Below are 16,243 nucleotides of genomic sequence, written 5' to 3' on the forward strand. Positions count from 1 at the left end.
TAAATTTAAGGATTTTTCAGACTATAAAGATGATTTTTTTAAAAAACAAACTTAGGAGAAATGATCTTTTTGCTATTCAATCAGTTCAGTGCAGTTTAGTATATAGGTATGTAGTGTATATTTTATCCTGTGCAGAGGGATGTTTTATGCAGAACTACAGTTAGTAGAGTGAGTTAGGTTTTATCTGCAGGTGTATGCACGTTTAAAATTAAGAATTGTAACGTCAGAAATGTAGAATTTTACCCAGAAGAGCTGTTTTGATGTGAAATTAGAAGATGGATAACTGAAAGTAGATAAAATGTGGCAATTACAAAATTCAAAACACAAATTTAAGACTAATGACTAATAATTCTAAATCAAATTTCAGACATATTAAGAAAACTGTCGACACCCTAATTGAGACTTGATCCTTTTTGTTTTTCTGATATCTCATCTTATTAATGTATTATGGGTCTAGTGTTTGTGTATTTGTGTTTCTCTTGCTAAGTGAGCACAGAAGACATTCAAACTGACAGCATCATACTGACATCTGGTGGAAGAAAGCCAAAGTGCATCTGTGACTTCATTCACCAGGAAGAGTGACTGTGTGCCAACAGACTCGTCTCTTACAGGCTAAGAGACGAGAATAGCTGTAGGATGGAAAGATGTGAAAAAAAAAATACGTATAAAGCAATATATTAGGGATTTATCAACATGTGTTGCTTTGGAAAAACTAGCATATATTACAAAAGGAAAGATGGCAGTTTTTCTGTACTTTGTAACCACTGTAACATCTGTTTTCTTAATGCTTCTTTCTTTCTTTTTTTCAAATAGCTGTTTTTTGTTGTTTGTTTCATTTGGTTTTTGGTTGCCTTTATAATTTTATGACATACCATATTTGCAGCCAAGACTATTTTATTTACATGTAATACCTATTATAATTGAACACCCTGATAAATATATTAAGATTAAAAAAGAAAAAAAACATTTGTAAGAATGTTTTGTGTACTAAAATTTCTAAAAGGCTTGTCACTGAACATCCACAACACAACAAAAGATTGTTCATTAAAAGAGGAAATATGTAGCAGCATTTTATTTCCAAAAGTCAAAATAGAAATCTTACATTTTGGTGGTGGAGTAAACGAACCGCAGGTTGGGATAAAAAATACAAGTTAAATACAATCAATATTTTAGCTTCTGAAGCCCGGCTGGTTCACGAGTCCATTTAGGTAGCCAAGCTACTGGTCCCTAAGCAAAACATGGCCATGTTCTATCCAATAAAATGGCGAAAGTAGAACCAAAAAACAAGAGCAACACACTTTTTCACTCACACTCTCTCACACACAGACACACACTCCTCCCATTCCATCATGCAAAGCCCACTTTTATAGCAGCAGAGAGCCAAAAATGACCCTAGGAATAGTTTTTGGGCAAATGAGGCCACTTATAGATTAAAAACAGCATTCCCCCCCAAACACAATCACACACACTCAGACACACGTTAAATCAAGTAGAGACTCTATAAAATGTCCATTCAATTTGGCCTCTGCATAGAAAATAAAAATGGCAACCACAAAAATGTAGGTGTGGTTGGTAATTAATGCAAGCATTCGGGTGCAATGCTATTCCAAAAAACAAAACAAAAAGAAATCCTCCAGCCGTCACATCCAAACACCGTTTCTTTTTGTGTTTTCATCAAACTGGAGGGTTAAATAGGTTCCTGTGTGAATAGAGGCCATGTGTCAGCATTTCCCCGATTTCATCAAAGTCACTGTGTGAACACACAACAGAGACATAAAAAAAAAAAAGCACCTGGATCCACATAACCAGTATAACTTTAAAGGTGAAAACTATTTCCATCGACCTTTCCCACTCAAAATCCATCCATTAATCCACGCGTGTGTACTGGTACTGCAGTGGCATTGCTGTTCAGAGTCAACACATCAAAGATGCTTTTTTCCCCTCTTACAGCTTAAAAAAATGGAATTAAGATTCGCTGTTGTCTTGTCAGCTTCAGCGTTTGCGTCACTACTTTGGAAGTTGCCGTTGTGGGGATGGAGTCTGAATCCTGGGCCTGATTTTCAGCACTGCCGTATCCAAGCGGACCAACTCTTCAGTTTTCTCACTGCTCTGAGGTGGAGTGAGGACGCCCGGAGGTACGGGACAGGTGCTGTGACGCTCCAGCTCCACATCCTGGTAGGAGTAGGCCTTATCCTGTACACAGGAGAAACACAAACCCAGATCTGAAGAAAAGCACAAAGAAACAGCCTTGGTGCTTCCTCATGGCAGCATAGTTAACGTGTAAGGAATGCTCATCAGTGCATGATTTTCTACCGTCACGAGTGGAAGCCAGTCAGGGCGAAGCTGCAAACTCTCCTAGCATAGTGTGGAAATTTGAAAGCTCCTGTGTACAGAACAAGCGCCCGAAGGAACAGAGCTGGCCTGTGAAGCCAATCTGAAGACATGGCCAAAACGTGTGATGTCAACTTCTTGGTGGGTCATGTAATGCCAGGAGGCACGAAAAGGCTTTTCCCATAGACTCGCATTGTTGCAATTGCGTCGTTGTGTGAGGGAAAAGCCAGAATGTGACAAAATTTTAACGTTTCATGAAAGAACCATTGCTGTGTCCCTGGTGGCGGGCATACCAAAATGCAGAGGTGAGATCTACGTATAGTTCACCCAACTGTCCCAGAGCCAGCAAAAATCCACACACTGACACATGTAGCTGGAGAATGAGCAGGGAGATCTTAGCGATAGTAAGATGGAGGGAAGTTAAAGGCCGTGACACACCAAGCTGACGGTCCGCTGTCGGCTCATGTTGGGCCAGCGGCCCTCATTGCCTGGGTGTGTCCAGAACCGTCGACCCCAGCTAGTTGATTTGCCGGCTGAGGCCATGGAGCCCGACAGCGAACGAAATCACTCAGATTGGCCGTTCAGCTCAGCGCTCAAAAGAAGAAACTTAAGTGTAAAATGTAAACAAAGTGCTAAAGTTAAGAGGGAGTGGGGTCAAAACAAACTTGTTATGAGGTAACTTGTTTCTTGACAGAAACGTTTCCTGATGGGTTGTGTTGATGTTCACTGTTGCACAGTAAATATGCTTTGTTCTTTCAGTATTGGCTTGTGTTATTGATGTGCTAACTGGCTGATTAGTATCAGTTGGCAAACTGGTGGTCTTCCGGTTTTTTCGTTTTTAAAAGACTATAACAGACGACCGTCCTCATGTTTTCCGTTGGTTTGGTGTGTTCCTGTGCAATGTTTTGGCAGGGACACAGTGATGCGAGGCTACGCAGCAGGGGGTTTTCATGGCCGCTAGTTCTCGGGTGTCTGCTTGTTGCATGACAACTCTAACACTAGTGCGCTTGCTTACATGGATGCAGAAGATCTGGGTAATTTTACACCCTGAAGCCAAACTTTTAGCATCATGTGTCACTAAGCAACCTTTATAGGAGTGAACGGGGTCCTGCCTCCAACACTGTATCCAGTTCTCAGTCAGTATACAGTGCAGACGCACGTGAGTCAGACAGTTTCTGCCTTCAGTTAAACTTACTTTAGTTAAGATGAACATATTAACATAATGTGGATTTTTTAACACAGAAAGAGAATATCTGTGTTTGAGGCTTTTTCACTAGTCTATGTATAAATAGTAGCTTAGTTTATGTTTTTTTTTTTTTTTTTTTTTTTTTTTTTACAAATGTTGTATTGACCTGATTGGAAGAAAGTCAGATGTGTTTGGATATTATATGCTCTCAAGCATTTAAGCTCATTCCTAAGTTTGAAGGAAAAATGAAAACTTGCAGTGATTTGTTACAGTTGCAATGGTTGTCAAAGGCAGCAGATATGACCAGAACTGAGAAACGTCAGTCAACCCTTTTACTTACCAGCCATGTCATGTAGGAGGCGTGTGTCTGGATGTTGTGCATGTCATCTGCAGGGATTCCTGGGAATATTTTCAAAGACGACCCACCAACTTCCCGCAGTGCCATGGCGAAGGGCACCATCCACCTCACACACTCCTCCACCTCCACCCTCTTCAGAGCTGCACCACAAGAGGGATGAACAAAGTTATAATTCAGGGCAACGACAGCATGGAAACAAAACTGTTGTGCAAAGGGAGTTAATTTCCAACTGAGGAGCTTTTTTTTCTTTCATTCTTTTTTTTACCTGAGACGTTTTCCACAAGCTCCAGAGAGGAGAAGTGAAACAGGGCTGAGGCAGCAAGGACGCCATTGGAAAACTCAAGGCAATGCACATCGAGCATACAAAGGTCCAACAACTAGAAAAAAGTCAAAACAAAAAAACAGAAAAGACTTTGAAAATACAGAACAGAAAAGCATCTCATCAGGCATTGTTCAGATACTTTTAATAAGTCATGACAGAATCCTCTGTGGTATTTTCCTTACCACTGTGTGTTCCATATTTCTTTAAAAAGATTAACATTTCTGAATAAAGACTATTGTTTTAGTCATATCTACTTTACTAATGATTATTGATCAACTATATACTTGTGTTAACTTTAACAACAGTCATTCCTATAGTATTGGTACAAAGAGGGACTTTGGTTAAAAAAAAAGACAGAAAAAAAGGTAATGTTTGATTCTGTCTCCCAGTTCTAGCATTAATGAAGTGCTTTTGAGGAGATTTAAAAATGTCGAGATATATATAACCTGTATAGAAATATTGCCCTGAAAATATCAAAATATCATTTTCAGCCGATATTGCCCAGCCCTACTGCCAAACAGGGTTAGAAATGGCCTTGCCTATCATTATTCAAATTGAGTCATATCGTGCTGGACATGGAAAAAAGAGACCCATCTAAGGTGAGAAAAATAAATGAATAAATAAAAGATTTCTCAAAGAAAGCAGGTACCCATGTCTTTGCTTTCCCTGTTGAAAAGTGAAGACATGGGTGCCTGGAGACAAACTTGTAGTGTATACAGTAAATGCAAGACAAACACACACTCATGTCACTCCTGACAACAACTTGATCAGATCAGTGCAAAACTACTTAAAGCCTCCTAGTTTTGCCACTGTTCTGTACGACTGAAGTACCTCACACATACATCAATTCATTGGTGAGGCAAAACCGCAAAAACACACAACATACCTCTGCTATCTGTATGAAGGTGGTCTGTGGGTATCTGGGGATGAGCAGCTCGTCCGTCTCTTTCAGGTAAGCCACCTGCATGTAAACATTGAGCCAGGAGATGGGAGTCTGTGGGCTGAGACTCCACTTCAGCTCCTGTGTTAGAAAAGAGAGAAAGATCAGACAAGCTGCAGTGTTGAAGTAAAACAATCACCAACGGTACCATGACCACGTGCAACTTAAATCTAAACTAATTTAGAATTTCCTACGATTCCAGTGGTGTGATAACCAAACAGCTACCTATTGGACAGACATACATTTTTAAATTACACAAGAAAAAGTGGAAAACACACGCTGTCTATCATTAGTGTTTTAAGTGACTAAAGCTGGCTTTATACTTCTGTGTTAAATCAGCACCGTACCTACTTTTATTTCACAGATAAAAAAAACAAATTGTGAAGACAATGAAGCCCCCACAAAGGAGTATTTTAAGGCCAGTGTGTGATTTATTCTTGCTTCATATGAGAAAAGGAAAGTACGGAAGCCACTAGGCTAATTTATGCTATTTAAAATGTCATAAGCTTGTGCTAGTAATGTTAGCATGGTGTGCATGTGGGGAAAATGTGTCCAGCAAAGGACGAGTGTTTTGTCTGTGAACCTTGCAAATTACTATGGAGCCTTGAAGTTTTATGTCTGTTAGTCGAATCAATCAAACTTCAGTGTATGTCACAGAAACTCAACACAGTGGCATAAAAACCCCAGCGCAAACTAATGTTTTTGGAGGTATAACTGCAGAGCAATACACCATAACACAAGCATAAAAGTTGACAACAGCATGTAAACACTGGCGTGCAGACATCGCAAGCTCTCGTTGGTCTTGCACAAGTGCAGCTCCCACATTGGGAGCTACAGGCTACAACAAGGCTAAAAAAAATGACACCAGTGATGTTTTTCTAAACAACGTGGCACGTTGGGGCTTCAGGACACTTGGATTACTTCAGACAAGCAGCATAGAGACATTTTGTGGTTTTGTTCTGTATTTTTTTTTTTTAAATATTTTAATCCTGGTTGCCATTTGCTTCAATTGTTTGGGAGATGACTACAATGCCATTTCCCCATGAAATTCTGGCAGTGTTTTGTGACAATAAAACTTCACCTAACTTTCCATTTTACATATACATACATACATACATACATACATACATACATACATACATACATACATATGGGTGAGTAGGTTATGACTGAATTTTCATTTTTGCGTGAACCATACCTTCAAGGGCCAAAAATGTATATTTGTATACATGCTGACCAGTTCATACTAGAGTGTCATGTATCAGTGAGGTATATGTGAGTATCCTTTACCTTCATTATAATGATTTCCATACTGAGAATCTCATCTTCAGTGCAGGCTTCATCTGTAACATAGGCAAATTGGTGGACCTTGGGAGGGTACATCTCCTGGGGGACACAAAAACACATGAGATGAGCATTTATACAATCAATAATACCAACTGACATATTACAAAAAGGGAGACAAAGGGGGAAATGCAACCGATACTGCTTTTCCACCAAAATTAGTACATGTATGCAGCTTTTTTCTTTTTTTTTTAAAAAAACAAGGTAAACCCGCTAAACATTGGCTATAGAATGCTTGTACACGGTTCTGCAGCAGATGAGCATGCTTTTCTGTATATGAGGGTTTTGTTGGTTTGTCACGTTAGATCTTACAGTCGGGCTGGAAAAAAGTTAACAGTAGAAAGCTGCATTGATAGAGGGCTGTGAAAACTTTCCTGTGATTACTTCTTTTTCTGTATCTCTTAATTATTTAGTCTCTCTTTCAAACTCAGTGCAGACATATTTGGACTGATGTTTGAGCACTGCTTAGGCAGAGACAGACGGTATGTAGTGGCAGCGCATCATTGCACCTCACCTGTTACGGGGTTGAAATTGTTTACCTTGGTGTTGTTTCCATCAATGCCGGAGGCACGATAAAAACTAATGCAGAGTCATTTCACCCAGATGTGAATGCTGAGTGTTGCTTTCCCCATTATATTATAAAGCCAGATGTTAGCTTTTCTGTGCACAGGAAAAGGGGCTTAAGATGATGAACCTAAAACAGGCCCAGAAGGCTTTTTAACAACTGGGGATTTTATTCAGCCCACTTTACATTCTGTACAGTTCAAGCCTTCTTACCTCTACTTTGGCAGCAATGAAGAGACAGGTGATGCCGATGAGCTGCAGCGTTGATTTGAAGACGTTCCTCTGGGTGGCCATGAAGCGATCAAAGTAGTCCTGAGCGAGGTGGTAGGACTCCCTGTGCAGTTTGTACACCTCACTCACCTAAAAAAATACACACAGGCAGAAAGCAAAGCACTTCTTATTAATTGGAACAGAGACACATTTGTAACTTTTCTGATTCTTGTCATTCCTCTTTAATATTTATTTTAAAAAAGTGCAAATGAAGGATTTTTCCATTACATGACTTCCACAGAGCTTTTTTGCAAGTGACAAATAAGCACATATATGTGCAGTACCACTTTCAAGCAGAGCTGGATTTAAAAAAACCCAAACTGAAGTGCTATAGATGTTGGAACACACATGTAACGTTTAACAGTTTGTTGCATCAGTAACTTGTCCCCCTCTCTCTGCTGCACCGGTACACACAGAGTGCATCACAGAGATTATTCTCTTTTGAAACAGACCTCAGATCTGTCTAATGAGGTCCCACATTACTTCAATGCCGCCCTTATCACCATTATTCAAAGCCATTTATGCTTTGAGTTGAAGAGGGACCAAAATCAAAAGGCTAAAGCAGATAGGGTCTTTATTGAATGTGATTAGACCAATCAGAACAGTTGATCTCTTTCAGAGACAGGAGACCCCTTAAGTCTTTGCAGCTTATTATTTACCTTAATTTCAGTTATGGGTTAAACTCAGTGTTTTTTTCCACCGTCACACAAGATACTGTTGAGTATTGCTTAACCATTTGGGCCACAAAATGCTGACTGGTAATCACCCACAAAACACATTTGCCTTTTCTCAACAACCAGTTAATGATTAGGAGTTTAAGAGAGCCATGTTGCCAGTGTCCTTCACTGTAGTTCCCTGTAGCATCAGTACGAGAGTTAGTTTTAAAGCCATGAAACTGCATTTAACTGTGTCTACAGTTGCTGTTAACAGATTGCATTAGCAACAATTTCATCACGATGTGCAAGCCCATAGTGCAGCCTTCACTTTTCCCACACAAATAGAGCTGAAATTATCGATACATAGTCATTGAATGCTTTGTAGGCCTAGCAAAGGGGTGTTAAAGTGGTCTCTTAAACTGAGCCTACACTGGACAGTAGGCAGGTTTCCATTACAGATTTGTGCAAAACTTAAGCAATATTTTAAAATTTCGATAAAACAAAATTACAAAATGACCGTGTTTCCACTGAATGATGTTCTGTGACTTCTTCTCTGGTGATAACATTCCAAGAAGCATGGCGATGGATGTTTAAAACATTAGCAGCTTTATTTCTATTGAAGCCACCACACTAGCCGTCATTATTTACAATCGAAGGTGCTGAGGCGTGTTATGCGAGCGACAATGGAAAGGCGAACCCCTTATCCCCTTAACATCAGTGCATTTTTTCTAACTGTACTTGCGCAGAGTGGCAAACGGTGTCTGAAAGGGTCATGGTGACACGAAATGTGATGTGGACGCAAAATATGTAGACCAGCTGTTGCAATAGCATACATACGTCTTTGATGTTTCCTCCTCCTCCTAGCACGACCACGATGAACGAAAGAAACATGCACTGGAGTAATGTTACAGACCTCTGCTAACAAACAAACGTCTACCTGCCTCAGAGATTTCAGACAAATCATTGATAATTCAGAACAGTCCACATGGGCCAAATGGATGTTTTCACTTTCCATTTTATTAAATTACTATTTTGTGTGAGCTTTGGCTTCACATTGGAAGACAATTTACTCATAAAGGATGAGTTGGATTTTAACAAATACATTTCTAAAACAGGATCAAATGGTAAAGTGTATGTCTAGCTCTAAACTAACACAGACCTCCATGAGCCAGTCCAGGAGAATTGCCCTCATCTTGGGCTGCAGATGAGGATGTTTATCCATCACCTTGACGTCCCTGGTGTAGGTCTTATCCTTCTCCAACATGTTGTTCCATACCACATCCTTACTGGCCCAGCTGATTAACAAAAAGAGAGATGGACACAATGGTAAAAAAAATGATTGAGGATTCAACTCTTGACTGTCTTCCTTGTTGTCCAACATGTGTAAAGCTGTACACTTGTTTTTGAGGTATGATTCCTTGGACAGATACATTAATCACAAGATCAAGAGAGTGAACAGGTTCTTAATGTAGTTCCTACAGGGCTGTGTTTTAGACCTAGGTACACGGGTAGCGATTAAAGGTTAAGGAGAAAAACTATTAGCCATTACCACAAAAAAGGGAATGCTGTGAGAGAAGACACACAGGTTAAGCCTCAACCACATGCCCAGGCCTTAACACATACAGATGGGTGACAAATTTAGCTTAGATATGGAGATAAAGTTGATGGCAGCATGAAATGGAGTTTCCGAGATAATCAACTAAGCAACAACAGTACTCACCACAGTGCAGGAAGCGGAGCACATCGCACAGGGGTTACGAAAACGTTGTTGAAGTTGTAGTGGGGGAAACCTGCGTTTATCAAGGCAACTGGTGGGTCTTCCTCCTGATCGGGTGTGGGGATCCATCTCTGTGGACTCGTGTAACAAGCATCAGGACTCCAGCCCGGCTTTTCAGGAAAAGATAAGAGAGCAGAGAGATGACACAAGGAAAATGCGAGGGTATGGTTACAAGCAATATCAACACATGTTGTGGTAGGGTCAACTCAATAAGCAAAGTGCAGACATTAAAGCTTGAAATGGGACTAAAGACACCCCTCCTTATCCAAAAAAACGGAATGAGAAAAGCTATTTAAGTTGGAATTAACGCGATCGGCCAGTATACCAATTTTTACAAAGACCAGGGTGAGGAACATGTTTAGAATGTTTGAAAAAATGACCCTTAAAAAAGAAAAAAAAGGGCTCACACACTGCAGGGCTCCAGTTATCACATATTTTTAAGACAGCTCTTCATCAGCTCTTGCACGAAAACATTGCTTTGGTGCATTAAAAAAAATCATAACTGGAGCCCTGCCCTGTGCAAGCTGTTTTTTTCCCCCGTTTACTATTTACTAATTTTTGGTTCAGCACCTGCTACAAGTTTGAACTGGACATGTGTGCATAAATTTGCTTCTGAAGAGATGACATGGCCTACCTCACATTCCCGCTGCTTCTTCTTTGTCATCTCTGCTACCTCCTCATCCAGATCTTGTAAATACTGATGAAAGAAAGAAAAGGATATTAATATTAAATTCAGTTCACAAACACAACAGCACATGAGAGGTTATGAAAGGCAGCAACTGAATCATTTTCTGGTTTTGTTTTGCTTGGTAAGCACCTATAAAATGCATTATTAAATGCAATTGTGCACTACAATATTAGCTGTATCGATCAGTAATACTTCAATGAAGCATAAGACACGGTTTCTTGCTAGCAATAATGAATTAATGTGACACCAGTTTTATATACTGTTTATTGAGTTAGGCCTAGCAACCTAACCACGGCTAAAAATGGGGTTTGGGCCAGTTACAGCTCTGCAATCCTTTCACACTACTTACAATGGCAACATCTGCCTTCCTCTTTCTCGGTCGTACTGTAGTTTCTTGGGGCGCCTCGGGAGCAACAGACTTGGGTTCTGTTTCTTCCCTATAACAACACAGAAGAGAAACATACAAGCATAAAGTCTCAAGAGTTAGCATAAAACATTTAACATTAGCTTAACATGCTAATGTGGCCAAATAAGGTCCTGTAGCAACGAGCTAACTAGCCGGATAGCTAAAGCTCAATCAACTTTCTTTCTGTCGTCACACACTTTGATTGACGCGCTTAAAAACAGCCATAAATTAAATAAGCATGAAACTCACCGTTTTCCTCGCATTATACTCAGAGGGGTATGCGTCACTTTCGGAGTAAACCTGTGAATGCGAAACATATTAAGTTGTTTTTTGGGGTTTAAACAGAACACACTCACACACTCCCAACCCCCACTCTCAACTCCCTCCTTCTGACAAAGCCCAACTCAGCCTGGCGCGGGGAAATGGAAACGGTACGTGATGTTAAAAGTCGCCAAAAAGTACTACAAAATGCACGTATGTTCATAAAACTGGTCCGTAACCAACATCAGACACTACACTACCTGCTTGAGGTTGTTATTTTGAGCATTTTTGAGGGGAAGTTGGATATTTTCCCCGTACTAACTATAGGTAGCTGGCTTGCCACATAATGGCCGAACTACAGGCACAGCTGAGACGCCTATTTTCTCAATTCATCATTTATCAGTAACATTAACAACACCAAACACATAACTAAACAGGCGACAGGAAAGTATAAGCATTCATTCAAACCTCTAATTCATTATTAAAGTTACTGAAGTTTAGTTAGCTTAGCTAACATAACAGTTACAACAGCTGCAGCTGAAACTAGCTTAACTAATAACTCGATGAAATGCTAACGTTTCGCTTCATCCACTCACCTCAAGATTCAGCCCTTGAAGTTCACTCGTATCTACCTCCAAAAAATAAATACGAATAATGTGTAATTTCACCGCCTGTTTTTCAGACTCAGACTGCTCCGTGTGTGTGTATCCAGGCCGGGCTAGTTCCACTGAGCTGGCGCCTTGTAGGGAACAGATGACTTGAAGCATCAACGTCAGAGAGGAGTGGATTTGTCTTGGCGCTAAACCCTCAGCTTCACCGCCTGTCTATAGTCGAATATCTGCTAAATCCACCACAGTTTTACATTTGCATTGTTTACAGAACACGTGTTTTTTTGATCAAGTCGACCTATACTGCAGTAAAGAAAAAGAAAAATGTATTTAGATGTTAGCCGGTGGAACAGGAGGCGTGCCCGCGGAGGTGACAGCTGCAGGGGCGGCGCTTCCGATGAGGAAGTGCCCGGGCACCGCGTGGCTAGTCTGTCAGATGTAAACAAAGCCGAAGTCCTTTGGATTAAACAGAAAATACAACTGAACACGACCAAAGTATTGTCTGGTAATTGTGCCGTTTCGTTCTGGGAACTCTACATGTGGTTGTCAATCGCTGTCACCGTAGGCGCGTCTGTTATTTAACAAAAAAATCAACATGTTAGCACGCGGATGCTTCTGACGACTACCGGGGCAGTTCGGTAAAGTTGGAAAGATATTCACAGATTCGGACTTCCGGCATCAATAACTCATTAGTGATACGTTGTCAAAACATAAACGAGGCCTCTTTCCCATCGTTGTAAGGTAGACAATGTGCTACAAGCCCAGTTTTATCAAAAGTAGCTGTCTTTCAAGCTGCAGAAATAACATTGGTGTCATGAGCAGCCGGCTGTGAGACGAGTGGATAGGGACCGTCTGCAAATTGCAAAAACCGCTACAGCAGCGAAGAGAAACACTACACAGATATTCAATAACTTCAGTCTTATACACTGTAGTGTCACCAAAATCACTGCAGCCTTCAACTGGCTCCTGTTGATCATACTACAACACTTGTTTTATATATTATATATATATTTATATATATATATATAAATTAAATATATATATATATATATATAATATATAATATATATATATATTATAATTAAATAATATAAATATATAATATATATCATATATATATATATAATTATATATATATATATATATATATATATATATAATTTTAAGAAACTTTATAATAAAATGCAATAACTTCACCTTTATGCACTGCAGAAGAATTAAACTCTGTCCACAACCATCATCTGGTTCCTGCTGATCATACTACAACACTTGGTTTGATTTTTTTTTTTACTTTTCATAATTTTATGGATTTTTTATTAGAAATAAAAATGTAATAACTTCTCTTTTATGCACTGTAGTGTCACCAAAATCATTGCAGCCATCAACTGGATGCTGCTGATCATACTACAACACTTGGTTTGATACTAAAAACATTTTTTCATAATTTTATGGAATTTTTATTAATAATAACATTTAATAACTCCACTTTTATGTACTGTAGTGTCACCAAAATTTACTGCAGCCATCAACTGGATGCTGCTGATCATACTACAACTCTTGGTTTGATATTTTTTTTAAAAATCATAATTTTATGGAATTTTTATTAATAAATAAAATTTAATAACTCCACTTTTATGCACCGTAGTGTCACCAAATTTACTGCAGCCATCAACTGGATGCTGCTGATCATACTACAACTCTTGGTTTGATATTTTTTTTAAAAATCATAACTTTATGGAATTTTTATTAATAATAAAATTTAATAACTCCACTTTTATGCACTGTAGTGTCACCAAAATTACTGCAGCCATCAACTGGATGCTGCTGATCATACTACAACTCTTGGTTTGATATTTTTTTTAAAAAAATCATCATAATTTTAAGAATTTTTATTAATAATAACATTTAATAACTTCTCTTTTATGCACCGTAGTGTCACCAAATTTACTGCAGCCATCAACTGGATGCTGCTGATCATACTACAACTCTTGGTTTGATATTTTTTTAAAAAAAATCATAATTTTAAGAATTTTTATTAATAATAAAATTTAATAACTTCTCTTTTATGCACCGTAGTGTCACCAAAATTTACTGCAGCCATCAACTGGATGCTGCTGATCATACTACAACACTTGGTTTGATATTTTTTTAAAAAAAAAAAATCATAATTTTAAGAATTTTTATTAATAATAAAATTTAATAACTTCTCTTTTATGCACTGTAGTGTCACCAAAATCATTGCAGCCATCAACTGGATGCTGCTGATCATACTACAACACTTGGTTTGATATTTTTTTTTTTTAAAAAACTCATAATTTTATGGAATTTTTATTAGAAATAAAAATTTAATAACTCCTCTTTTATGCACTGTAGTGTCACCAAAATCATTGCAGCCATCAACTGGATGCTGCTTTGATCATACTACTACAACACTTGGTTTGATTTTTTTTTTTTTTTTAAATCATAATTTTATGGAATTTTAATTTGTAATAAAAATGTAATAACTCCACTCTTATGTACTGTAGGATTTTTTATTAATAATAAATTCATATAACTTCACTTTTACATACTGTAGAAGAATTAAACTCTGTCCAATTATGAGTTTTTTAAAAAAAAAAAATCAAACAAGTGTTGTAGTATGATCAGCAGCAGCCAGTTGATGGCTGTAGTGATTTTGGTGACACTGCAGTACATAAAAGTGGAGTTATTAAATTTTATTTCTTAATAAAATTCCATTAAAATTATGAGTTTTTTAAAACTAAATCAAACCAAGAGTTTGTAGTATGATCAGCAGCATCCAGTTGATGGCTGCAGTAAAATTTGGTGACACTACAGTGCATAAAAGTGGAGTTATTAAATTTTGTTATTAATAAAAATTCCATAAAATTATGAAAAAAAATGTTTTTAATATCAAACCAAGAGTTGTAGTATGATCAGCAGCATCCAGTTGATGGCTGCAATGATTTTGGTGACACTACAGTGCATAAAAGTGGAGTTATTAAATTTTATTATTAATAAAAAATTCCATAAAATTATGATTTTTTAAAAAAAATATATCAAACCAAGAGTTGTAGTATGATCAGTAGCATCCAGTTGATGGCTGCAGTAAATTTGGTGACACTACGTGCATAAAAGTGGAGTTATTAAATTTTATTATTAATAAAAAATTCCATAAAATTATGATTTTTTAAAAAAATATGATCAAACCAAGAGTTGTAGTATGATCAGCAGCATCCAGTTGATGGCTGGCTTGCAGTAAATTTGGTGACACTACAGTGCATAAAAGTGGAGTTATTAAATTTTGTTATTAATAAAAATTCCATAAAATTATGAAAAAATGTTTTTAATATCAAACCAAGAGTTGTAGTATGATCAGCAGCATCCAGTTTTGATGGCTGCAATGATTTTGGTGACACTACAGTGCATAAAAGTGGAGTTATTAAATTTTAAATTATTAAATAAAAATTCCATAAAAATTATGATTTAAAAAAAAATATCAAACCAAGAGTTGTAGTATGATCAGCAGCATCCAGTTGATGGCTGCAGTAAATTTGGTGACACTACGGTGCATAAAAGTGGAGTTATTAAATCTTATTATTAATAAAAATTCCATAAAAAATTATGATTTTTTTAAAAAAAATATCAAACCAAGAGTTGTAGTATGATCAACAGCATCCAGTTGATGGCTGCAATGATTTTGGTGACACTACAGTGCATAAAAGAGAAGTTATTACATTTTATTTCTAATAAAAAATCCATAAAATTATGAAAAGAAAAAAAAAATCAAACCAAGTGTTGTAGTATGATCAGCAGGAACCAGATGATGGTTGGACAGAGTTTAATTCTTCTGCAGTGCATAAAGGTGAAGTTATTGCATTTTATTATAAAGTTTCTTAAAATTATATATTATATATATATATATATATATATATATATATATATATATATATATATATATATATATATAATTTATTTATTTATTGATATTATTATTTATTTTATTTATTATTTATATTTTATATATATATTATATTTATATATATATATATATATATATTATATATATATATATATATATATATATATATATAATTTTTTTATATATTTATTGATATATATATATATATTATATACACATATATATACACATATATTATATATATATATATATATAATAAAACAAGTGTTGTAGTATGATCAACAGGAGCCAGTTGAAGGCTGCAGTGATTTTGGTGACACTACAGTGTATAAGACTGAAGTTATTGAATATCTGTGTAGTGTTACTCTTCGCTGCTGTAGCGGTTTTGCAATTTGCAGACGGTCCCTATCCACTCGTCTCACAGCCGGCTGCTCATGGACACCAATGTTATTTCTGCAGCTTGAAAGACAGCTACTTTTGATAAAACTGGGCTTGTAGCACATTGTCTACCTTACAACGAGGGGAAAGAGGCCTCGTTTATGTTGACAACGTATCACTAATGAGTTATTGATGCCGGAAGTCCGAATCTGTGAATATCTTTCCAACTTTACCG

General features: G+C 37.3%; 1 protein-coding gene across 1 annotated transcript; it reads right to left on the bottom strand.

Moving 5' to 3' along the window:
- Positions 1 to 1,057: 1,057 nt before the first annotated feature.
- On the bottom strand, positions 1,058 to 11,964 carry ccne1 (cyclin E1). Its single transcript, XM_042486483.1, has 12 exons — positions 11,700 to 11,964; positions 11,092 to 11,142; positions 10,786 to 10,873; positions 10,383 to 10,445; positions 9,692 to 9,858; positions 9,131 to 9,266; positions 7,259 to 7,405; positions 6,428 to 6,523; positions 5,084 to 5,218; positions 4,141 to 4,252; positions 3,858 to 4,015; positions 1,058 to 2,193 (listed from the first exon to the last, which is right to left on the bottom strand). The coding sequence occupies exons 2-12, from the start codon at positions 11,103 to 11,105 to the stop codon at positions 2,008 to 2,010; spliced, it is 1,302 nt and encodes a 433-aa protein (XP_042342417.1). The 5' UTR covers positions 11,106 to 11,142; positions 11,700 to 11,964; the 3' UTR covers positions 1,058 to 2,007.
- Positions 11,965 to 16,243: the final 4,279 nt, after the last annotated feature.

This window comes from Plectropomus leopardus, chromosome 1, assembly GCF_008729295.1.
Source record: "Plectropomus leopardus isolate mb chromosome 1, YSFRI_Pleo_2.0, whole genome shotgun sequence".
Lineage (NCBI taxonomy): Eukaryota > Metazoa > Chordata > Actinopteri > Perciformes > Serranidae > Plectropomus > Plectropomus leopardus.

What these genes read in the sequence shown, in the direction of transcription:
- ccne1 (XM_042486483.1), bottom strand. An exon ending in GGAAGGCAGATGTTGCCATT is followed by an intron (nt 10,446 to 10,785) that starts GTAAGTAGTGTG and finishes TTCTTTCATCAG; the next exon opens with TATTTACAAGATCTGGATGA. An exon ending in TGGAAATCATTATAATGAAG is followed by an intron (nt 5,219 to 6,427) that starts GTAAAGGATACT and finishes TTTCTAACACAG; the next exon opens with GAGCTGAAGTGGAGTCTCAG.